The sequence below is a fragment of the Aedes aegypti genome, chromosome 3 (assembly GCF_002204515.2).
Source record: "Aedes aegypti strain LVP_AGWG chromosome 3, AaegL5.0 Primary Assembly, whole genome shotgun sequence".
Classification (NCBI taxonomy): Eukaryota; Metazoa; Arthropoda; class Insecta; order Diptera; family Culicidae; genus Aedes; species Aedes aegypti.
The window spans coordinates 14,916,459-14,941,550 of NC_035109.1; the positions used below are offsets into that span (position 1 = coordinate 14,916,459).

The window sequence follows — 25,092 nt, forward strand, 5'->3', positions numbered from 1 at the left end:
TGAAGAAATCATAAACAACAACTAAATATCTGGATGATTCAGGACTTTATTAAAACAAATCTTAAGGAATGTTTGATGGAATGAGGTAAATTTGGTTGTGGTTATCCTTAGAAACATTCCAATTATAATAAGACGAAATTTTCGGAGGATTTTCTTTAGATGCCCATAACGAAAAAAAAATCACTGAAACTACTGAAGATATGTTTGAAGTAATACCTAAATTAATCTATGATTAAACTTCTGGAGAAAATCATGAAAAAGTACATACAGTAATATTAGTCGAAATGTCACGAAAAATTCCCAAAAAATAAGTCGTAGAAATATTCTTAGAGATAAGCCTGGCCAGATTCTATGAGAAAACAAATTCTTATCGTCTGGTTCCTGTTAGGTTTGTACCATTGTTTTTATTGTGCTCTTGGTCCCAGTGTGGTCTTTTTTTGGAACTTGTTTAGTCTCGTTAAATTCATATTTTAAGACGCTCAGACGCAACCAGCCCTGTATAAGGATTTCGAATGTATAGTACTACATTGGTATCGTAGACAGAATTATGTTAGAGTCAAATGAATTATATTACAAACGAGTCTTCTAGAACGCAGAATTGATAACCGGTAGTCCACGACACACCATGGCGCATCGTATCCGCTTTGGAAGCCAATTGCGTCGTCGGAACTGCGCCATCAGTGCCAACAAATTTTCATCGCCTAGTTTGGATTGCGTTTTTTTCGTTATTTCTGAAAATATAAAGCTCAATGTCAATATATAACATTCGAAGCAAGAAACACCAAGTTCCACTTACGCAATGTGCCATGTTTAAACGCCGACGAATCCAAATCGAAAACGGAATGTTCGCGAAATTTGGGATTCTGTGTCGGGATCCACTGGCCGACCAACAAGATCGAGTAGTAATCGGTGAAATAATCGGTCAGTGCCCAAAGGGCGCCCACCACCGTTGGACATTTCGCGATGTTGTAGTACAGATGGCTACCGGCCATGTCTCGGAAAAGGCCACTGGCGAACAATCGCACCGAGTCGCAGCCGAACAAGAAAATTAAACTCTTGATGTCCTGCTGGAGAATTGTTTCACCATCGATGAACTGAAGGCCAGTGCCGTGGCCATTGTAGCTAGAAGAGTGTGGCATGTGATTATTTTCAGTAAATGGAACCATGGGCGTAACCAGGATTCCAACAGAAAGGGGCGAGCAGCATGGAGAGGGTACGTCCTATAATGGGATACGACCCATACGCAATTTCGATAGCCTCCATACACAAATTGTGTGTTCCTGGATCGCTGTATTTTAATGTAATTAGTGAATCTGCTGCCAATATCCTTGGCAGAACAAACATTTTGAGTGGCCTAATAATTAATAATTCCTCGCAGATTGTTGATAAGGCCTTTGAATAATATGCTGGAGGCAATTTTTTAAAAATGCAAACACAAGATAAACTCTCATTGCTCCCCTGGCTACCTCCATGAATTGTACTTTTTATCGGATGCTACAACTTACATCATCACGTCCGTCTCACGCAATATGGTTCCAAATTCGCTATCTGTCGGTGGCGAATCAATTGTCAATTTAAAATCCTGATACCACTCCTTGTAGAATGCTTGTAGACGTACACTCATCTTGGCCAAATTGTTGTCTGAAAAAAAAAACATTATTTTGAATGAATTACTATGAACACTTATACCTGAATGCAAAACGAACCTGGATTAATTATACTGTGGCACTTCAGTGCTGGTACTCTCAGATATCCGTTCTTAATTTTGTCTCTATGGGTTTCAACTAACTGCATCAGCAATCGAACGGACCCAAATCGACAAAATTCCTGACCTGTGTTCATCATTTCCCATGGATAGCTATCGACCAACTCGTCAACCACCATCAAGCATGGAAAACAACTTGAATTAAACACCACATCGAATTTGCTTTCCTTCAATCCGGCAAGAAAGTCAAACATCCCCTTTAGTTTGTGTTCATCTGCGGCCATTTCGCAACAGAACCTATATATCGCTTTTAAATCAACCAGATCCAACCGCCGCGCCAAAAGGGACATCAGAAGTTGATCCCGTTTGCTTCGCTTATTTGTTATACAGAAGTCCTCCACTCGGTTGAAAATTTCCGCCTCCAACTGCTGATCCCTGGGAGAGGTAAATTTTCCACTGAAAAGGACAACCCATGGTCCCAACCATGTGACCAATCGATCGATTATTCCGGCGATGTGAGACTCGATTTCATCCTGCCTCCGAGATCCCGAGTTGACCTCTTCCTCTAGGAAAGATTTCACCTCAACTGGGATCGACGATAGTACCGCAAAGAAATCCGACTCCTTCGGAGGTTCCAAGCGTATCATCAAGGGTTTCCCATCCAGCAGCTCAGAGTTGGGGTATTTCAGCAATATGAATTCTACACATGTCCTCTCCCGAAGCATTTCTTGATGGGTCAGCGAATTCCATCGAGGAGTGTAGCATTTGCTGATTTGAAACACGGTCCACTCCTCCGGCAATTGCTGGCAACGGCGATGAAGATCTGCGAATCCTGCCACTGCATCCGGACTATCAGCAGCGTTTTTCCTATCCGGAACTTTGAGATCGCCAACCAAAGATGATAATATATCGCCTGGAAGATTTTTTTTCAATTTGTAAGACTATTTTGAATGTAATTGTAATTTGAATGTAATTGTAATTCATTTGGACTTGTAGCAGAAAAGTTGGGTCGCAGCGCTGTGCATATTCTCTATATCTGATACTATATTTGACATTATACTTAAAAGCCTTTTAAAATAATTTCCACATGTCTCTAAAATCTAACCACATCTCAAAAATATGAAAAATACAAAAATTTTGTCAATAAGGCTAAAGTGAAATGCGCTCATATATTCTAAAACATGTTTTCAATCATATGGCGAAGAATATCATTCGCATGTCATTTCAATAACAAAAATTAAAGGTAGTGGCAGTAGTTGTATATGTTATCAGCTCCTTTTTAAGCTACTCCATAGATGTACATTTTTGCCATTAATGACCGCTAAGCAGGAAAAAACCATTGTTATTAAATTGGAAATGATTCTCAACATACATATTAAGCATAAGGAGTAAATAACAAAACATTCAACTGACTTAGTTGGTTTGAGTCGTTTAAACCAGCTTTTTTTTCAAATTAGTAATACGTTGGAAGCTTCTGTTAGTATTTGAAATGTCGGTCGTTGTAATGGTTCATAAAGAAAACATAATATTCAACATAACTGATATTTATTATTTTATTTTTTTTCACATTTTCTGCAAATTTAATTTTTTTGTATGGTATTCAGTTGGAGCTGCCTGACAGCTCAACTTGTCAAGGCTGAATTGGCTGAACCCTCGGTCTGGATTTTGCCAAGTTTCCCCTCTACCAGGACCAATACTCAGGCGGACTAGGCTATGGTACCCACATGAACACTGTTTTTTATTAGTATTGTGACGTGGTAGTTTTGTGAAAAATACCCATATTCCCTTGCTTCTGAGAATAGGCTTCCTATTCTCAGAAGCAAAGGAATATGCAAGCTCCATCAGAATTTGTTTGAAATAGTAGTGTAGTAGTGTCGACACTATTATTATGGCAATATAAAAACCATATTGAAATAAGATTGTCACCACTTATTTCTACTCAGTGAATCTACTAGTCATGTTCCTCAGAGTAATATTCCCTACGTCGTACATGATAACGACATACTAGCTAATGGTAAGAGTGGCTACGGATCATTCTGGTTAGCAAAAGGCAAACTGATCGTCACCAATAGTATTAATGTCCACTTCGAATAGATTAATTATTTGAAATGGGCATCAATTCTATCAATGACGCGGAATGTCCGTTGGATCACATACGAGATATTATTGCGTCTATGCCATATGAATTATGACGTGACTATAAGCAAAAAATGCCAAAATGTGATACCACTACTACAAGTTACGCCTTTGGTTTCCATCTAATGGGCTAATGGATTATGCCCCCCATCGCGGCAAGGTCGCATAAGGGGATTTTTTTTATTACCGTACGGGTTTGGGCCGAAGGGTCTCAGATTTTCATGAAACTTTTTCCACAGGCAGGGCTCATGGATATATGAATAAAAAAAATTGAGAAAAATTCAGGGTCGCCTATGTTTCCGGAAAAATCAGGTGGAATTTTTTTGTTTTCCCTTGACACTACTTACTTTGAAAAATCATAACTCAAGAACGAAGCATCGTAGACACAAAGTTTTTATATGAAAATTTAAGTAAATCCAAAAAAATATGAACTGGAAAAAGTTTTCCACAAAATTTTCCACCGTTGGGAAAATTCCTAAAGAAAAGCCGGAAAAACTTGCCCGAACTCGTGGAAAATTTTCAAAAAAATATTTTCGAGAAGGTAATTTTATAAGCTTTAATCACTGAAATTTTTGGAATGCACTTTTTTTTCGTTTTTGAGTTATGGCCAATTTTGTGAGAAATGTCCAGATGTGCCATATAAGACTTTTCTTTGAAAAATCATAACTCAAGAACGAAACATTGTAGAAACAAAGTTTTATATGAAAATTTAAGCAAATTTTCTCAGAAATCCAAAAAAAAATATGAACTGGAAAAAGTTTTCCACAAAATTTTCCACCGTTGGCAAAATTCGTAAAGAAAAGCCGGAAAATCTATGCCCGAACTCGCGGAAATTTTTTAATAAAATATTTTTAAGAAAGAAACTTAATAAACTTCAATTCTGGTAACTTTTAGGATGTACTTTTCTTTAGTTCTTGATCTATGGTCAATTTTGTAAAAAATTCAAAGATTTGCCATACATGCCTTTTCGTTTAAAAATCATGACTCAAGACTCATCATGACTTGTCGAACCGGATTCAAATTATCTCAAAAATATGAAATTTTTGAAATGGAATCAGTTTTCCAGGACATTTTTCACTGTTTATGAAAACAAATAATGAAAACCCGATTAGCTATTCCAGCTTTCAAATAAAGTATATTTGAAAAGAGCGATCAATAAGATCCAATCCTACAATATTTTTCAATACGCTCATTTTTCGTTCCTAAAACATGATCAAATATTGCTAGGATGAGCTGTTTGAACCATATATTTACAAATTTATAAGTTCATAAACAAAATTTCTTAAGAACGAAACTACATAGAAACAATGTTTTCAATCAGAATGTAGGCATTTTTTCCTGTTAGGTAACTACAAAATTAACAGTTAAATAAATGGGTAGACAATATGACAAATAGGTATTTACCAATTCAAGTTTAAAGCGTTGAAATGGCTTGAGAATCATAAGTTTACCAAAAACTAACAAAGAACAGTGAGAAAGTGCAAGTGTTGTCTATCAGCTGTATATTCCTCGTTATTAATTTTTGGAAAGTGAAAAAAGTTTTCCCGAAGCTGTTGAAATGGACAAAGTTCAATATTACGAATACAATTCCACAGCGTAACAAAAATGACATTTTTGCGTGTCTCAAGGATCAAATTAAGTGTCTCTAGTTGATTTGGGGTTGCTGAATCTGGTGCCATTCTCAGAAATGTTCCAGCACGTCACAATTTTTAGCTACAGATCGCCAAAGTTGTATAAAACACTGGTTTTATTAATGTTAACATGAAATTTAAAGTACAATTAATCATACTTTTTTGTAATCTAATCCACCAAACATGCAAAACAGAACTTGAACTTTCAATTCAGACATAATTTGATTGAAATTGCGCGATTAAATTTCGATTAAACCGATTTTTTCAACATGCTTGCAGTCTCCATACGAAATTCTTCATTTCTTCTATATGGCAAAATACAACAATTCTCTAAACCATCAAAAAATAACTTTTTCGTATCAAAAGTAATACAAACTTTGATGATAAGTATTGTTATACACATAAAGTTTGAATTCTGTGGCAAATTAAGCCAATATATTACCTTACAAGCTCGCAAACTTGCATGCAAGTTCGCTGAAATAGTCATTTTTTGCATTTTCAACAGTCAATATCTCAAAAACTAGACGTGCTATGATATTTCTGAAAACGGCAATGGATTCAGCAACTCTTAATTAAGTGAATAGCGGTATTTTGGTGCTGGAGACAAAAACGTGTTCCGCAGTGTTCTTTATGCTGTAACCCCTTCGGACTGGACGGCCACAAATCAGTAAGGACAAATCTACGATCCATCAGCCAAGGCCTCATCAGTAAGCTTCATTCGAATGGAGTTCGGTGGATTACGGAAAAGATGAAAATTTGCGTGAAGTGCTCCATTACCGGTGACCAGAAGGCTCTCGTAACGGATCTTCCAGAAGCAATGGCGTTTGAGGAACAAGTTTCACCACTATCTTCGTTGGCGTCGCCAAAGGAAACTCCTTCCTCGGGTGAGTCAGTTGGTTCTATAAATAATGTACAAAAAATACAAGAGCTTTCTAAATTCTTGGAAATTTCTTTTCAAGTAAAATCTTCACGTTTGGATGCTTCTAGTAGTAACTATCGCAATGCTTCTATGGACGAAATGTTCAATCGAATTTTGAGTAAAATAAAGACTTGGTTTCCGCCTAATATTGTCGATGTTACAGAGGATTTTAATTCCGTTTTATTAAATTTGAACTCAGCTGTTACAAAAACCGAACCTGACAAGCAAATTGAACTTTTAAAATTACTTCCTAGGAATTGGTCATATGCTTAAGTTAAAGCTCATTTTGACGTGTCTCAACACGTTATAACTGAATCAAAAAAAATACAATTTAGGGGTTCAACCACTTTCAAAAGAAGGACGACCCTCGCATGGATCAGATGTCCAAGACATAGTTTCAAATTTTTACCTAAGGTATGATATCAGTCGGCCATTTCCTGGCTTAAAAGATACCATATCTATTAAGTTACCCAATAAAGTGCACCAAAATGTTCAAAAACGCCTTTTGCTTGACCCTTTGGATACTTTATATAAACAATATTTGGAAAACTGTAAGAGTAAACAGGAATCTGTCTCATTCACATCGTTCTGGAAACTTAAACCAAAACAATGTGTTTATACAAAGGATTCATCGGCCATGAATGTTTGTGTTTGCATGATACATGAGAATATGAAATTCATGGTTGATGCATTAAAAAAACTAATTGCTTTGAAGTTCATAGTACAGAAAAAAAACTTAACACCTTTTTGACTATAGTCAAATGATATGTCCAGATAGTACAGATGATTGTTACTTGAGGTCCTGTGAGGATTGTAAATTAAAGAAATTAGATTTTGTTGCCAATCGCTTAGATGAAAACAACGTTGAAGAAGTTAAGTATTGTTTTTGGATTATTTCTCCTCGTTGTGAAATTATCAACAAAGAGGAAAATGTAAATGATTTTATAGAAAACTTGAAAAATCTCACAGAGAAGTTTCTTGTGCATCAATTCAAAGAAGATAAACAAAATAAATTTATAAGAGCTAAAAAGGAATCACTAGTTGAAAACAAAGAAATAATGTGCCAGATGGATTTCGCGGAAAATTATTCGTGCGTGATACAAGATTCCATTCAAAGCCATTACTTTGTACGACCTCAAGTAACAATACATCCATTTGTAATTTATTACAAAGACAAATCTTCGATCAAAGTCTTAAATTTTGTTGTAATTGCTGACATAAAAAAGCATAACACGACATCAGTTTATGCTTTTCAAACAAAACTAATTTCAAGATTGAAAAATAAATTTCCTGAGCTTGAAAAAATCATTTATCTTTCTGATGGTTGCGAAGAGCAGTACAAAAATAAATCAAATTTAAAAAATGTATGCAACCATGAAAATGATTTTAAAATTAGAGCAGAATGGCACTTTTTCCCAACCTCACATGGAAAAGGTCCATGTGATGGTATCGGTGGCAATATTAAACGAATGGCTAGAGATGCTAGTATTAGAAAGTCAGCGGAAATGAATAACGCCAAACAATTTTTTGACTGGGCTGTGTCGCAAAAGGTGAAAGACCAATTTAAAAAAGATTGGGAATTCATCTATGCAACTGAAAATGACTATTCAGAGGCTGAAAAATTACTTCAGGAGAGATTTTCTAACCTTGTTCCAATTGCTGGAACAAAAAATATCATTCATTTATTCCAAAAGACGAACGAAGCAGTTTTGCGAGTGAATTCTCAGATGCACATGAAAACCAAGAAAATACAGCATGCTTTGTTCTTAATACTACAAAGAAACGAAAATCTTCTGGTGGTAGCAACCAAAGGCAATCTTCCCGGTTGAAAAAATAGATAGTTTTAAGATAAAATGTAAGTTATGTACTGAATAATTGAATAAATAAAATTAAAGAAAAATATAAAAAGAATCTGATTTGTTCCATAGAAAAGAAAGAATCCCTTGGAATGGAAAAGAAACAGTTTTTTCAGCTTTGCTTAACGGTGTAATGTTTCATGAAAAATATAATCCAATCCGACTTATACTTCATTAAAACCAATCCCATATCGTTTCTTTCAGATCTTCTAGAAAATTTGCAATTGCTTTGATAAAAAAAAACTTTGTTTTTCTGATGCTTCGATTGAAATATGGGTTTTCAAAGAAAAGGCTAATATGGTCATTTTTCACAAAATTCACCATAACTCAGGAACAAAAAAAAAAGTACATCCTAAAAGTTACTAGAATTGAAGTTTATAAAGTTTCCTTCTCAAAAATATTTTAATAAAAATTTTCCGCGAGGTCGGGCATAGATTTTCCAGCATTTCTTTATGAATTTCCCTAACGGTGGAAAATTTTGTGGAAAACTTTTTCCAGTTCATATTTTTTTTGGATTTCTGAGAAAATTTGCTTAAATTTTCATATAAAACTTTGTTTCTACAATGTTTCGTTCTTGAGTTATGATTTTTCAAAGAAAAGTCTTATATGGCACATCTGGACATTTTTCACAAAATTGGCCATAAATCAAAAACGAAAAAAAGTGCATTCCAAAAATTTCAGTGATTAGGGCAAACGCTCCCTTAGTGGAGGTAGCTCCAATAGTGGAGGTAGTGTGTTTTGACATGTTTCGCACTTTTTTATGGCTATGTGATATTTTTCTATGATGTACGATGTGAAAATGATACAAGTTATCGAAAAATATTCATGAAATTTAACCATAAACCTATTTTAAACAATTATTTTGCTTAAATTTTTTGCTCCTTTGCACCTATAGTGGTGCATCAGTACCTATAGTGGAGGGTCCCATAAGAAATCAATGGTTTGCGCCACTAAAGGAACCATTCTTAAAACATACCTCCACTAAAGGAACAGTGTTCCTATTGTTGGTGCAAGGCTTTTTGCAGGGAAATTTCAAATGAATCGTGATTTTTATACATTTGAATGATAGAAGGATTTGAGATCTAGCGATTGATACGCTAAAATCATATAATTCATGATTTTATCACCATGTTTTAGCAGTTTTCCCTTAGGTGCACCACTAATGGTACATTTGCCCTAAAGCTTATAAAATTACCTTCTCGAAAATAATTTTTTTTTGAAAATTTTCCACGAGTTCGGGCATAGTTTTTCCGGCTTTTCTTTACAAATTTTCCCAACGGTGGAAAATTTTGTGGAAAACTTTTTCCAGTTCATATTCTTTTTTGGATTTTTGAGAAAATTTGCTTAAATTTTCATATAAAAACTTTGTTTCTACGATGCTTCGTTCTTGAGTTATGATTTTTCAAAGTAAGTAGTGTCAAGGGACAACAAAAAATTCCACCTGAGTTTTCCGGAAACATAGGCGACCCTGAATTTTTCTCAATTTTTTTTTTTATTCATATATCCATGAGCCCTGCCTGTGGAAAAAGTTTCATGAAAATCTGAGACCCTTCAGCCCAATTTGTACGATAATAAAAAAAAATCCCCATAACCAAGGGGAGGGCGAAACATGTACCAAAGCACCGGAATGGACCTGATGCCCCTACCGTTGAGGTACATTTTTTTCACATTTTCTGCAAATTTAAAATCAAGAGAATAAGCAAAACATAATATGTTTTCAAGAGAATACCGTGGGACAAGTTGGTAGAGTAAAGTGGGGCAAAAGTTCGAGTGGGGTAAGAGTTTCTTTTTAAGATTTCTAGCTCAATTCAAAACAAATCATATAAATGTCATGATGGTTCGAATGCTATTCAAGTAAGAGACTTTCAATCCAAATATCATAAACATAGATTGAGATTTGGAAAAGTTATGGCTATTTGATGTTTTTTGACGTGAATATTGTAATTTTTGGTCAAAATTTCGTTGCATGGAACCAATTGAGGATAAAATCTTTTTCAATATTTTATGTAAAGGAAGTTTCTAGGCCTATCATAAGGTTGCTTTGAGGTGTATTAGTTTTTGCATAAACGCTTGAAAACAATTTTTGGCCCATAGTGGGGCAAAAGTTCGAATCAGCGGGGCAAAAGTTCGACCCATGTATGTAGTAAATCTTAACTACTAGCTCAACTTTTCCCGCACTAAAAGAAAGGATACGCGTTCCAGATGACAACTTCGGATATCGAGACCTTTTAAAAGACGGCGAATCAATTTAAAAGTATATTGAAGCAAATTAAACGCGACCGAACGGTTGTTCTCACATTCAAACACTAACTGCTTCGTATGCTTTGCCTCTGCTTGATCGGAGGATCCTCGGGTTGCAGTGCGTAACTGGGAGAACACGTAGGGGTGCATAGGATGTTATTCCCACAAATCGGCCATCCTGACCACCATCCGGCCCGGATGGTGCTATCAGATCGTCCAACATGTTGTCTTTCCTTGCCTAGCTTCAATCTCTCACTTTCGTCGTTTTGCTCCCAATCTTCTTCGCTTTGCTTAGCCTTACTCCTTGATTTGGATGTAGTCCTCCATATCTTCATCGTTGGCTGCATCCAAATCTTTATATTCTGTGCTACTTGATGTCTGTTACCATATTTCCTTAAATTGTTCCCAATTTTGATCGCATTGACGTCACATTTTGAATTTAGCTTCTTCTTGGTGTTATCAAGCATTTCGAAATACTTTCCAGAGTCTTTTGATTGATTTCTGAACTGCGTACAATTATACACACACTTAATTCAGAATGCCGAATCTCGGCTAATTTTAACCGAGATCCGCACAGCCGACTAGTCGGCAAATAAATTAACTGGGATCTCAGCAAATAAAAGCCGAGTATCAGTAAATCGTGCTTCGTTGCTAAGCAACCGGACATTTTGTTAGCTGAGTCTCGGTTAAAATCGGGAAACCGAGATTCGCACAGCCGAGCTCGTGAAAAAAATCTAAGTGTGCACGTCTAAATGACAGGATTTACGGTTTTCAATTTTTGAAATTGAATTATTTTTAGGATAAAATTTAGTTTCAATCCCTGTAATATTTACCACGCCAAAAATTAACAAATTTTTCCCTAAAACAATATTGTTCTCCATATCTTTATCTCTTATAACATCAAATGTAATATTCAAAGGTGTATTTTCAATCACTATATTTAACGCAACACTACCTAAAGTCCATATGACTCCCTTGAACGTCATTAAACGTTTCCGATCATTCCGATTTATCTTAAAATTCATTTTTATTGTCCACCCCTCTCTCAGCAAAGAAACACTGGAACCGGAATCAAATAATGCTTGACATTGAATTGTATGAACGAATATTGACAAACTATTTCTTTTTAACGAAGAAGGATCAGAATAACAGAGATTTACGTAATTGCTTCCAATATTTTTCGGATATTTGGTTGGAACACGACCTCCTTTTCCACAATTGTAATTTTTCACAGTCTTGGGTAGGATGTCATTTCGGTTTTCAAAATTCTTCTGGCCATTTGGCCTTCCGCTACTAAAAAATCTTTCTGAAGCTGAAGACTTTGACTTATAATCTCTACAATATTTGTTATCTTTTATTCTTTTATATTCACGAAGCTTTTCTCTGAACTCATCCATACTTTTTGATCCATATAATATAGTCTTGTCTGGACCATTATCATTTATTCCGTTGATTGTGTACGTAATAATTGATGAAATGTCAACATTGGCCTTTGCCCCTATTTCCCGCATTTGCAGAAAATACTTTAGGACATTCTCGCCCAATTTTCTTTTGCGATTCCGTAATCTCTCATGCACAACAGCACTATTTTCTGAAAACTCAAACTCATTTATTAAAATATCCTTTAACGTTCTCCAGTTAGAGACATTATTAGTGGAGTTTAATGAAATTTTAGCTAATCCGGTTAATTTTCGTTTTGCAATTACAAATTTGCGTAACTCTGTCAAGCCAATGGAATCCGACAGTTCCTCAAAATCATCGATCCATTTTCGAACAGGATAAAAATCAGTTCCAGAAAATTCAGAAAATGCGCACTCAGCATCACTTACCGATAATTGTTGTTCTATTCTACTTCCAATATCATGCGCATGAGCCTCCAAGTGGTAATCACCACGCAAGCCACCGTACGCCTCAGAGCCACAGCAGCTCTTAATCACTGTTTTTCTACTATTTCGGTCTTTTCCAAACTCGACATTCTCATACGTACATTTACGATCAGCAAATAGATTCTGCAAATCTCTAGTAACAAATTTATTATTCGGGCCATCACCCACCAGATTATTGTTCGCTTTTTCATTCACATCTCGAACATATCTTCTCAACACATTATCATGACCACGACCATAGCCGTCACTCATTGCGTTGTTTCCAACAGCCAGCTTACTGTTCATCGCAATATTTTCACTTGTCGCACCACGTCTCATTTGTTCGACTCTTACATGTCCACCTTCATCACATCTACCTCCATTTGGAGTGCTTGCTTGCTGTGGTACCGTAGAGCCAGAACGTATTTTTTCAATAACTGAACTTAAACGAGATGTTTCTGCCCGCATAGAGTTCATCTCACTACGCATCACACTAAGCTCTTGCGTTAGGTCCGCCACAGCCGTATTAGAAAATTTTAGCTGATCCACTAAACGCATGAACGTATTGTCAATTGCATTAAATTGTATGCCATTTTCAGACAAGGCAAACTGTAGTTGGGGATTAGAAGCAGAAGGCGCATCACCGCTGATGGGCTGAAAAGGCCAAACGTTCACGTCTTGCATTGTCGCCATTCTATTTTTTCTGTTCCGTTTTACCGCACCAAATCACACGCGTTATCTATTTTGGTACAATGACCCTTAACCCCAGGTCAAATCTGAAATTCAATGCAATCCACTTTTACAACAGTTCACTAGTAGTTTTTTTTCGCGGCGGGAAAAAATCAGTGGCAGTTTGTTTTATTTACAGTATGCTAAAAAAAAATCCGAATTCAATTTTCCTATCGCTAAATAACACTAATCAAGCTTACTCAGTGTCTTAACACTAAATTATTTATTTCATATCTATCTAAAAAACTATTGAAATTCAGAACACTCAAAATAAAAGTTTCTTTACAATGCTATTTCACAGCAAATTTCAGCTTCACGCTCAATCTTGCACACTAACGAATATCACGACAGTTTCATCACGCGTTCCCGGACGAGCCCCCAAATTTGTAGTAAATCTTAACTACTAGCTCAACTTTTCCCGCACTAAAAGAAAGGATACGCGTTCCAGATGACAACTTCGGATATCGAGACCTTTTAAAAGACGGCGAATCAATTTAAAAGTATATTGAAGCAAATTAAACGCGACCGAACGGTTGTTCTCACATTCAAACACTAACTGCTTCGTATGCTTTGCCTCTGCTTGATCGGAGGATCCTCGGGTTGCAGTGCGTAACTGGGAGAACACGTAGGGGTGCATAGGATGTTATTCCCACATGTATAAAATCACGGAAAAAATTGCAAATTGCCTAAAATCCACATATTATCTTCAAATTTAGTTTAATTTGTCTGATCGTTTGAAAACTGTCACCAAAATTTTACATTTCCACTTAGTTTTGCGAAAAACTGCTATTTTTGGGTATATTACAATTAACACGGTTTTGGGCAATTTTTTGATGAAAACTTAGTGTGTATTTTTCGTCAAACTTAAGTTCACGGCTGTTGTAAAGTATGCCTGTTATAAAAGGATCGATATTTTGTGTTTTAGCCAGCGAACTTTTGCCCCACACTAGATTCGAACTCTTGCCCCACCGGTGGGGCAAAAGTTCGAATAAGACAATCAATTTTAAAACTGTTATAACTAAAAATGGGTAAATATTTTGACACAAGTTTGTTCAGCAAAATTATAGTCAATATGTTGAAGGTTCAGTGTATGGTATTTGTTTTGTTATAACTGCAATTGTTTTCCTGGAAACTTTGATTATACCACTAAAAAAAAAAATAAAGTCGTGTGTATTTTTTAGAATGACTACTACTATATCTAAGCGTTATACTTAAATTGATTTTTGTGCAAAACTCAAGGGTAAAATATTGAGAATGTTTTTGAAAAACGTATCTCCGATGGGAGAGCAAGTGAAAAATGTCGTCTTAAACGATAAATTGAAAAAAATACTGATAGATATACGATTTCAAATAACTTCCAACTACACTCATAATTCTGGGTTTTTGCTAACGTAAGAACTATCGTACATTTACAATACACGACACGAGACTGGACACAACACTTATTGTTCTTACAAACATTGAAAGGATTTAAAATTTACCTTTTCCGTCGACCGGTTTCGGGCTCGATGTTGGCCATCTACAGGACGATGTCCAAACATCGGTTGGACATCGTCCTGTAGATGGGCAACATCGAGCCCGAAACCGGTCGACGTAAAAGGTAAATTTTAAATCCTTTTTATGTTTGTAAGAACAATAAGTGTTCTGTCCTGTCTCCCGTCGTGTATTGTAAATGAACTTCTAACTAATTCGTATAAAAGTCTCAATCAATTACATAAATCGCATGTAAACCATGAACTTTTAATTACTGTCAATTCATATTTTTTTAGTTTAATAATCGTTGCTGATTGATTGATTTCTACAACATGATAATGTTATTTCTTGCACCATAAGATAGCATTCACGTTCCTGTTTTGTAAAATTTATACCACTCGCAAGTTTTTTTTGGAAAGATTGATATAGCATCGGAAAATACATTGGAGAAAACCACTTTTCGGAACATAACCTTTAAATAAAGTATGTATCGAGCTGAAAGACCAAAAACCTATTTTTAATACTTGTTTTAATTATGAATCGTGGTTTACGGCCAACCAGCCGAGTGGAAGTTTAACAACTACCGAAAAGCTAAACATTACATATAATTTGCAATTGGATTAGATGGACAAATTGATGTGAAGATTTGCGAAAAAGTTACACGTCTTCTCAGTGAGAATCGAACTCACGACTCCCCGATCTCTAGTTGGGGCGCGTTAACCACTACGCCATGAGAGGACTCATGAACGCAGAAGTTAACCTGAATTCGATTTCAGCTCAATAATCACGTGGTCCTCTTTCGCAAAGTGCACCTCTTTCGGAAGAATTAGATGCCCATCCAAACACAACGCTTTCTATATATATCCAATGCCTAGCCCGAGAGCGCATTGTTTTTTAGATATAGGAATAGCACACTACACTAGCCAGCAACTGCGCTGGCTGAGGTTTCTATTGTGTGGGCTTCCAATGGGTCGCGACGTTCTCAAACGACCGGTTACGGAACATGAGTCCGTTGCTCGATAAATACTTGTTTTAATTATGAATCGTGGTTTACGGCCAACCAGCCGAGTGGAAGTTTAACAACTACCGAAAAGCTAAACATTACATATAATTTGCAATTGGATTAGATGGACAAATTGATGTGAAGATTTGCGAAAAAGTTACACGTCTTCTCAGTGAGAATCGAACTCACGACTCCCCGATCTCTAGTTGGGGCGCGTTAACCACTACGCCATGAGAGGACTCATGAACGCAGAAGTTAACCTGAATTCGATTTCAGCTCAATAATCACGTGGTCCTCTTTCGCAAAGTGCACCTCTTTCGGAAGAATTAGATGCCCATCCAAACACAACGCTTTCTATATATATCCAATGCCTAGCCCGAGAGCGCATTGTTTTTTAGATATAGGAATAGCACACTACACTAGCCAGCAACTGCGCTGGCTGAGGTTTCTATTGTGTGGGCTTCCAATGGGTCGCGACGTTCTCAAACGACCGGTTACGGAACATGAGTCCGTTGCTCGATAAATACTTGTTTTAATTATGAATCGTGGTTTACGGCCAACCAGCCGAGTGGAAGTTTAACAACTACCGAAAAGCTAAACATTACATATAATTTGCAATTGGATTAGATGGACAAATTGATGTGAAGATTTGCGAAAAAGTTACACGTCTTCTCAGTGAGAATCGAACTCACGACTCCCCGATCTCTAGTTGGGGCGCGTTAACCACTACGCCATGAGAGGACTCATGAACGCAGAAGTTAACCTGAATTCGATTTCAGCTCAATAATCACGTGGTCCTCTTTCGCAAAGTGCACCTCTTTCGGAAGAATTAGATGCCCATCCAAACACAACGCTTTCTATATATATCCAATGCCTAGCCCGAGAGCGCATTGTTTTTTAGATATAGGAATAGCACACTACACTAGCCAGCAACTGCGCTGGCTGAGGTTTCTATTGTGTGGGCTTCCAATGGGTCGCGACGTTCTCAAACGACCGGTTACGGAACATGAGTCCGTTGCTCGATAAATACTTGTTTTAATTATGAATCGTGGTTTACGGCCAACCAGCCGAGTGGAAGTTTAACAACTACCGAAAAGCTAAACATTACATATAATTTGCAATTGGATTAGATGGACAAATTGATGTGAAGATTTGCGAAAAAGTTACACGTCTTCTCAGTGAGAATCGAACTCACGACTCCCCGATCTCTAGTTGGGGCGCGTTAACCACTACGCCATGAGAGGACTCATGAACGCAGAAGTTAACCTGAATTCGATTTCAGCTCAATAATCACGTGGTCCTCTTTCGCAAAGTGCACCTCTTTCGGAAGAATTAGATGCCCATCCAAACACAACGCTTTCTATATATATCCAATGCCTAGCCCGAGAGCGCATTGTTTTTTAGATATAGGAATAGCACACTACACTAGCCAGCAACTGCGCTGGCTGAGGTTTCTATTGTGTGGGCTTCCAATGGGTCGCGACGTTCTCAAACGACCGGTTACGGAACATGAGTCCGTTGCTCGATAAATACTTGTTTTAATTATGAATCGTGGTTTACGGCCAACCAGCCGAGTGGAAGTTTAACAACTACCGAAAAGCTAAACATTACATATAATTTGCAATTGGATTAGATGGACAAATTGATGTGAAGATTTGCGAAAAAGTTACACGTCTTCTCAGTGAGAATCGAACTCACGACTCCCCGATCTCTAGTTGGGGCGCGTTAACCACTACGCCATGAGAGGACTCATGAACGCAGAAGTTAACCTGAATTCGATTTCAGCTCAATAATCACGTGGTCCTCTTTCGCAAAGTGCACCTCTTTCGGAAGAATTAGATGCCCATCCAAACACAACGCTTTCTATATATATCCAATGCCTAGCCCGAGAGCGCATTGTTTTTTAGATATAGGAATAGCACACTACACTAGCCAGCAACTGCGCTGGCTGAGGTTTCTATTGTGTGGGCTTCCAATGGGTCGCGACGTTCTCAAACGACCGGTTACGGAACATGAGTCCGTTGCTCGATAAATACTTGTTTTAATTATGAATCGTGGTTTACGGCCAACCAGCCGAGTGGAAGTTTAACAACTACCGAAAAGCTAAACATTACATATAATTTGCAATTGGATTAGATGGACAAATTGATGTGAAGATTTGCGAAAAAGTTACACGTCTTCTCAGTGAGAATCGAACTCACGACTCCCCGATCTCTAGTTGGGGCGCGTTAACCACTACGCCATGAGAGGACTCATGAACGCAGAAGTTAACCTGAATTCGATTTCAGCTCAATAATCACGTGGTCCTCTTTCGCAAAGTGCACCTCTTTCGGAAGAATTAGATGCCCATCCAAACACAACGCTTTCTATATATATCCAATGCCTAGCCCGAGAGCGCATTGTTTTTTAGATATAGGAATAGCACACTACACTAGCCAGCAACTGCGCTGGCTGAGGTTTCTATTGTGTGGGCTTCCAATGGGTCGCGACGTTCTCAAACGACCGGTTACGGAACATGAGTCCGTTGCTCGATAAATACTTGTTTTAATTATGAATCGTGGTTTACGGCCAACCAGCCGAGTGGAAGTTTAACAACTACCGAAAAGCTAAACATTACATATAATTTGCAATTGGATTAGATGGACAAATTGATGTGAAGATTTGCGAAAAAGTTACACGTCTTCTCAGTGAGAATCGAACTCACGACTCCCCGATCTCTAGTTGGGGCGCGTTAACCACTACGCCATGAGAGGACTCATGAACGCAGAAGTTAACCTGAATTCGATTTCAGCTCAATAATCACGTGGTCCTCTTTCGCAAAGTGCACCTCTTTCGGAAGAATTAGATGCCCATCCAAACACAACGCTTTCTATATATATCCAATGCCTAGCCCGAGAGCGCATTGTTTTTTAGATATAGGAATAGCACACTACACTAGCCAGCAACTGCGCTGGCTGAGGTTTCTATTGTGTGGGCTTCCAATGGGTCGCGACGTTCTCAAACGACCGGTTACGGAACATGAGTCCGTTGCTCGATAAATACTTGTTTTAATTATGAATCGTGGTTTACGGCCAACCAGCCGAGTGGAAGTTTAACAACTACCGAAAAGCTAAACATTACATATAATTTGCAATTGGATTAGATGGACAAATTGATGTGAAGATTTGCGAAAAAGTTACACGTCTTCTCAGTGAGAATCGAACTCACGACTCCCCGATCTCTAGTTGAGAACGTCGCGACCCATTGGAAGCCCACACAATAGAAACCTCAGCCAGCGCAGTTGCTGGCTAGTGTAGTGTGCTATTCCTATATCTAAAAAACAATGCGCTCTCGGGCTAGGCATTGGATATATATAGAAAGCGTTGTGTTTGGATGGGCATCTAATTCTTCCGAAAGAGGTGCACTTTGCGAAAGAGGACCACGTGATTATTGAGCTGAAATCGAATTCAGGTTAACTTCTGCGTTCATGAGTCCTCTCATGGCGTAGTGGTTAACGCGCCCCAACTAGAGATCGGGGAGTCGTGAGTTCGATTCTCACTGAGAAGACGTGTAACTTTTTCGCAAATCTTCACATCAATTTGTCCATCTAATCCAATTGCAAATTATATGTAATGTTTAGCTTTTCGGTAGTTGTTAAACTTCCACTCGGCTGGTTGGCCGTAAACCACGATTCATAATTAAAACAAGTATTTATCGAGCAACGGACTCATGTTCCGTAACCGGTCGTTTGAGAACGTCGCGACCCATTGGAAGCCCACACAATAGAAACCTCAGCCAGCGCAGTTGCTGGCTAGTGTAGTGTGCTATTCCTATATCTAAAAAACAATGCGCTCTCGGGCTAGGCATTGGATATATATAGAAAGCGTTGTGTTTGGATGGGCATCTAATTCTTCCGAAAGAGGTGCACTTTGCGAAAGAGGACCACGTGATTATTGAGCTGAAATCGAATTCAGGTTAACTTCTGCGTTCATGAGTCCTCTCATGGCGTAGTGGTTAACGCGCCCCAACTAGAGATCGGGGAGTCGTGAGTTCGATTCTCACTGAGAAGACGTGTAACTTTTTCGCAAATCTTCACATCAATTTGTCCATCTAATCCAATTGCAAATTATATGTAATGTTTAGCTTTTCGGTAGTTGTTAAACTTCCACTCGGCTGGTTGGCCGTAAACCACGATTCATAATTAAAACAAGTATTTATCGAGCAACGGACTCATGTTCCGTAACCGGTCGTTTGAGAACGTCGCGACCCATTGGAAGCCCACACAATAGAAACCTCAGCCAGCGCAGTTGCTGGCTAGTGTAGTGTGCTATTCCTATATCTAAAAAACAATGCGCTCTCGGGCTAGGCATTGGATATATATAGAAAGCGTTGTGTTTGGATGGGCATCTAATTCTTCCGAAAGAGGTGCACTTTGCGAAAGAGGACCACGTGATTATTGAGCTGAAATCGAATTCAGGTTAACTTCTGCGTTCATGAGTCCTCTCATGGCGTAGTGGTTAACGCGCCCCAACTAGAGATCGGGGAGTCGTGAGTTCGATTCTCACTGAGAAGACGTGTAACTTTTTCGCAAATCTTCACATCAATTTGTCCATCTAATCCAATTGCAAATTATATGTAATGTTTAGCTTTTCGCTATTTTTAATATTTGCAACTAGCTATGCATCGACATTCCATGAAGTTTTCGTACATTTCATAGATTAAAACCTTTCAAGTCAATCCTAATCTTCCTTTAAATTCACTGTTCGAAGTAGATACCAAAATATCGTATTGTAGGGTCACTTTTTGAGAAGTTCTAATAGCGTTTAATGCTTTGAGTAAAATGTTTTTTTTTCTGAAAGACGGAAAATCACAAGGTAGAATGCCAGGAGTCCGAAAATACCACGAGGCCAAAATAACAGAAGGCAGAAAATCTAACAGCCAGAAAGTACCGAAAGGCCGAAAATATCAGAGGGCTGAAAGTAACGTAAGGAAGAAAGTACCGAAAGCCAGAATGTATCGGAAAATAAACCAGAGGAACATGATGAATTTTAAAGCGATATGAAGGTGAGGTGAGGACCATAGAAGTCGTAAACGGCCTTGGAATGTGATTTTGGCTTCCCTAAGACCTCAATGGACACTCTCACGTAACATATAAGCTGGAATTTAAATATATAATAAGATGCATGGAAGATAATACTTTTAATTTGACTTTTATGGGTTTTGAGTTAAAACAAAAAAAAGCACTAACTGTAGTTATTATGTGACGGAGCCGCAGTGAGGATTGAGGAACTGAAGTCTCCGGAATCCTATAAGCAAGCATAAAATTGGCTCGTTTTCCTGTCATCACTACTGCAAGCATTTGCTATATCTAATATAAACTGAAGATGTTTCTTTGTTATTTTTAACGTCCGACAAGCCCTGCTAGTGCGAACAGCAAGCGTTTGCCCGGTATAAGACATCCAGCAAGGGGCCTTCCTTAGCCGAGCGGTTAGAGTCCGCGACTACAAAGTAAAGCCATGCTGAAGGTGTCTGGGTTCGATTCCCGGTCGGTCCAGGATCTTTTCGTAATGGAAATTTCATTGACTTCCGTTGGCATAGTATATAATCGTTCCTACCACACAATATGCGAATGCGAAAATGGCAAGTTTGGCAAAGAAAGCTCTCAGTTAATAACTGTGGAAGTGCTCATAAGAACACTAAGCTGAGAAGCAAGCTCTATCCCAGTGAGGACGTTAATGCCATTAAAAAGAAGACATCCAGCAAGAAAACGTTTAAAAATTGCGTCCATGACTTGGAGGAGCGGGGTTCAACGAAAGCTTGACATTGGATGGCAATGTGTGACAAAATTGGCCAAAACTTTGAAAAATGAGGGACGTGGTTTTGGATTGCTCCATGGAGAATCAAAATTATGATTTTTCGTACACAAATGCAGTCTTCTTGGCACGTATATCTTCTAGCAACATCAACCACATTCAAATGAAGTCGTCTGACATATTTTCATTTGTTGAAATAATTCTTTATGTTAAAAAAAACACAAGACGCTGTGAGCAGCTGTTGGATCAACCAGTAGGTATTTTTTGTGCCCCAAAACTGCTCATGCTAAAAATTTACCAAAATTAAAAAAAATAAAATGTCGATTTTAATATACAACTTTCGCTCTATTATGCAATAATGATCGCATAATTTCATGAATTTCTCTCTTGTCGTAAGGTTATCAATGGCTTAAAAGTTTTAGGGTACAAGGTAGGGAAAGGTCTCGAAAAGCATAGAATCACATTACAAATCAATCGTCCCATAGGGTTGATTTGTAGTTTGAAGTGTCTTCTTCCATACCCGGTTGTATTTTGTAAAAAAGTTGCTACTTAGAATTTTCTTAGAAACATTAAAAAAAAAACATTATTTTGTATGTAGTTTTACACTGTACGGGGTGGAATGGTTCAAAAATGGCTTGCATTGATTGTCTATTTTTTAGCTTTGAAAGGCTATGACCAAATTGCCCTACTAGAATAAGTAAGTTCTATTTCTCTTGGAAATTAATTTTAGATCTTAAGGCTGGGATAGGTTAGGCTGTTTAGTAATGGGGGTGACAATGGCTTTCTTGCAGCTTAAGGGAAACGACTTGGTGTCAATAATAGAATTGCACAAATGCGATAGATATAGAATCATGAACGGGCAGAGCAATTTGATAAACGAAATAGAAATTTCGTCTTGGCTAGTAGTGTTTGTCTCAATTTCGTGTATCTTTCGGTAAATTTCATCGTTATGGGAATGGCGGAAGTTGAACTCCGCTATGCCTTGAGCTAGAGTAATGTTTGCGTAAAACAACTCGTCATTGAAATATGCATGCTTTTTTTAAAAAAACAGAGATATTTATTTGAAAACCGATAAAAAATTGACGTGTCGTCTTAAATTTGAACTTAATTAATAATGATTTTGAATATGTAAAAATAATTTGGACCACGCAAACAAAATGGGAACGCATCATACTTTGAAAGTATAAATTTATGATGTACCATATTTGAACCAAATATGGTCAAACCTGGTCAAAGCACATATCCCTCAAGTAGCTACACGTTTGTAATCAAATAATAAAAGTCATGTTTTTTTTTTCTTAAACTAAATAAAATTAACTATATTGTGTTTCAAAATGACACTGACTTATCTTGCCCCTTTGTACCGTACAGATATAAGAATCATTGAAGGTAAAAAAAAATCCAAAAATAAGAGAAAAAACAGTACTTACTGTTTGGGGTCAGTTTCCTGCAATCGTCATCGAATTTTTGGTGGATTCCAGCGCAGAGCGCTTGGGTGGAGAAGAATATAGCTTCAGATTCCCGATTTCGATTGAGGGCAAGAGCCGATTCACGTTGCAACGCTATCCGCAAATGAGCGGTTCCATGTTCCGGGAAGGCAAACATCCTGATTCAGGTAATCACCAACTTTATCTGTCGTACGGTATGTATGTTCTTGAGTAATCAATCATTAACACTGATGGAATCAAAAAACCTAGTTCAATGCACAATTCTGATAAAAACTTCTAATAAAATAAACGATTATTGTACAAATTTAAACGGTTTTTTGCGAAGGCCGCGCGATGAATAATTAATAACAAACTTTCAAAACTGGCGAGATGGACCGTGATCGGTCTTAGCCGTCTAACTACACGCTCGTTCAAATCTACTCAAAAGAGAGTAACTTTGACTCACTTTTGAACTTTCATAATAGCTGTCAAAAGTGAGTAGCTTTATTTTATCAAAGTGAGTAATTTGCTACTCACCCATGAAAGAAAACGACCTTACTCACTTTTGAGTAAACACTAACATATTTGACTCACTTTGGAACTGTCAAATACTTGTGAAAATTTCGGCTTCCAAGTTTAGGAGTAAATATCGTTGTAAGAATATGTATTATACTAGTAAAACAGTGCTTAAAATCTGTAGAATTACCTATAACGAATCATGCAAGTTGTGCAATAGATGATTAATTGTTAAGACCCAAACGCAATGATAGCGGAACGGCAACGGAATGCGGAACCGGTTCGCCAGCATGAATCACAACATCTCGACTGAGCTGACAACGAATGAAATTGGATCAACACAGAGTCGACAAGCTGATTATAGTTCATGCTGGCGAACCGGTTCCGCATTCCGTTGCCGTTCCGCTATCATTGCGTTTGGGCCTTTAAGGCCCAAACGCAATGATAGCGGAACGGCAACGGAATGCGGAACCGGTTCGCCAGCGAGAATCATACCATCTCGACTGAGCTGTCAATGGATGAACGAGAACCAACACTGAATCGACAAGCAAATTATAGTTCATGTTGGCGAACCGGTTCCGCTTTCCGTTGCCGTTCCGCTATCATTGCGTTTGGGCCTTTACTGTTATTAATCCCGATATCAAGTGAAGCGAGATCGGAGTTTTTGAAGGTAACCAAGTCCTGGTTTTGATCGAACCGCAAGAAAAAAGTTTATATACAGTAAGTTTTACCGTCATACTTTTTTATTGAACTAATCCTCAGTTCTTTTCAGTCTTTCCGGAAAAGCTACTGGCTCGGGCAAACATCCGGATCAACATCCAGCGAATGAATATTCACCGGAAGAACATTGAGTGGTAAAATGCGCAGCAAAATCGTTAATTTTTGGTATACACGGTCCGCAGTTTACTACGAACCTTTAGGTTTCTTCCCGCTGGAAGTTGCCGTGTGACGTCATCGTAAATTGATCCCCCTCCGGGGATCCATTCCTGAGAAGCGAGAAAAAAATGGACCCAAACATCACAATTGTATTACTTGTAATATAATGTACTATTCATTTATTTATGTATGAGATAATAAAATACATGTTATGTCTTTCGAATTTATTTTTCTGATTCTATTTATAAATAAAAATAACAAATTTATTTCCCAAAACATTATTTCTAAAGTGAGTGACATCTACTCACTTTCGCAAATTGTGGATTAAACGAAGTGAGTAAGTGTTACTCCAATTTTGACATTTGACAGTGTTACTCTAAAGTGAGTAACCATGGCTTTACTCACTTTTGAGCAGTTCCACTTTGTTCCGAAGTGAGTCGAAATCTACTCACTTTTGAGTAGATCTGAACGAGCGTGTAGACACCCCAAAGAAAAAAAAAAAACTTTCAAAACAATTTGAACCAGCACGGAGAAATATTTTTACCTAATTTTTGAGTTTACTTTACCCAAAATTAAGTAAATATATCGTTTAAGTTTAGTACTATAGTTAAGTTAAGTACTATAGTTTCAACCCAAAATCTCTCGGTTTTCTCTTTCTCCCACACGAATGTTGTCAAAAATAGAGAGAGCTGCATCTACCCAATGGGGGTACTTTGGCCCAATAAGCCAAATTTGGGTAAATGCAACTTTTCTTATGTTTGGGTCGAAAGAACTCAATTTTGCGTTAAATCAACCCAAAATTGTGTATATTTTTCTAATGGAATTAAAGCCAAACTACCTAGTGGGGACCTTGGAAATTTAGCCAAAATTGAGTTATTGGGCTCAACTACGGTATTGCGTTGAAACAACCCAAAATTGAGTTG

General features: G+C 37.6%; 1 protein-coding gene and 1 long non-coding RNA gene across 2 annotated transcripts; one reads left to right on the forward strand and one right to left on the reverse strand.

The window, feature by feature from the left end:
• Positions 1-384: 384 nt before the first annotated feature.
• On the reverse strand, positions 385-23,201 carry LOC5570130 (separase). Its single transcript, XM_021850638.1, has 6 exons — positions 23,044-23,201; positions 22,781-22,982; positions 1,707-2,618; positions 1,506-1,641; positions 797-1,122; positions 385-731 (listed from the first exon to the last, which is right to left on the reverse strand). The coding sequence occupies exons 2-6, from the start codon at positions 22,953-22,955 to the stop codon at positions 586-588; spliced, it is 1,695 nt and encodes a 564-aa protein (XP_021706330.1). The 5' UTR covers positions 22,956-22,982; positions 23,044-23,201; the 3' UTR covers positions 385-585.
• Positions 23,202-23,307: 106 nt separating this feature from the next.
• Positions 23,308-24,363, forward strand: LOC110678079. The gene is made up of 3 exons (XR_002501442.1): positions 23,308-23,431; positions 23,939-24,013; positions 24,066-24,363. It is a non-coding gene; the product is annotated as an uncharacterized LOC110678079 (long non-coding RNA).
• Positions 24,364-25,092: the final 729 nt, after the last annotated feature.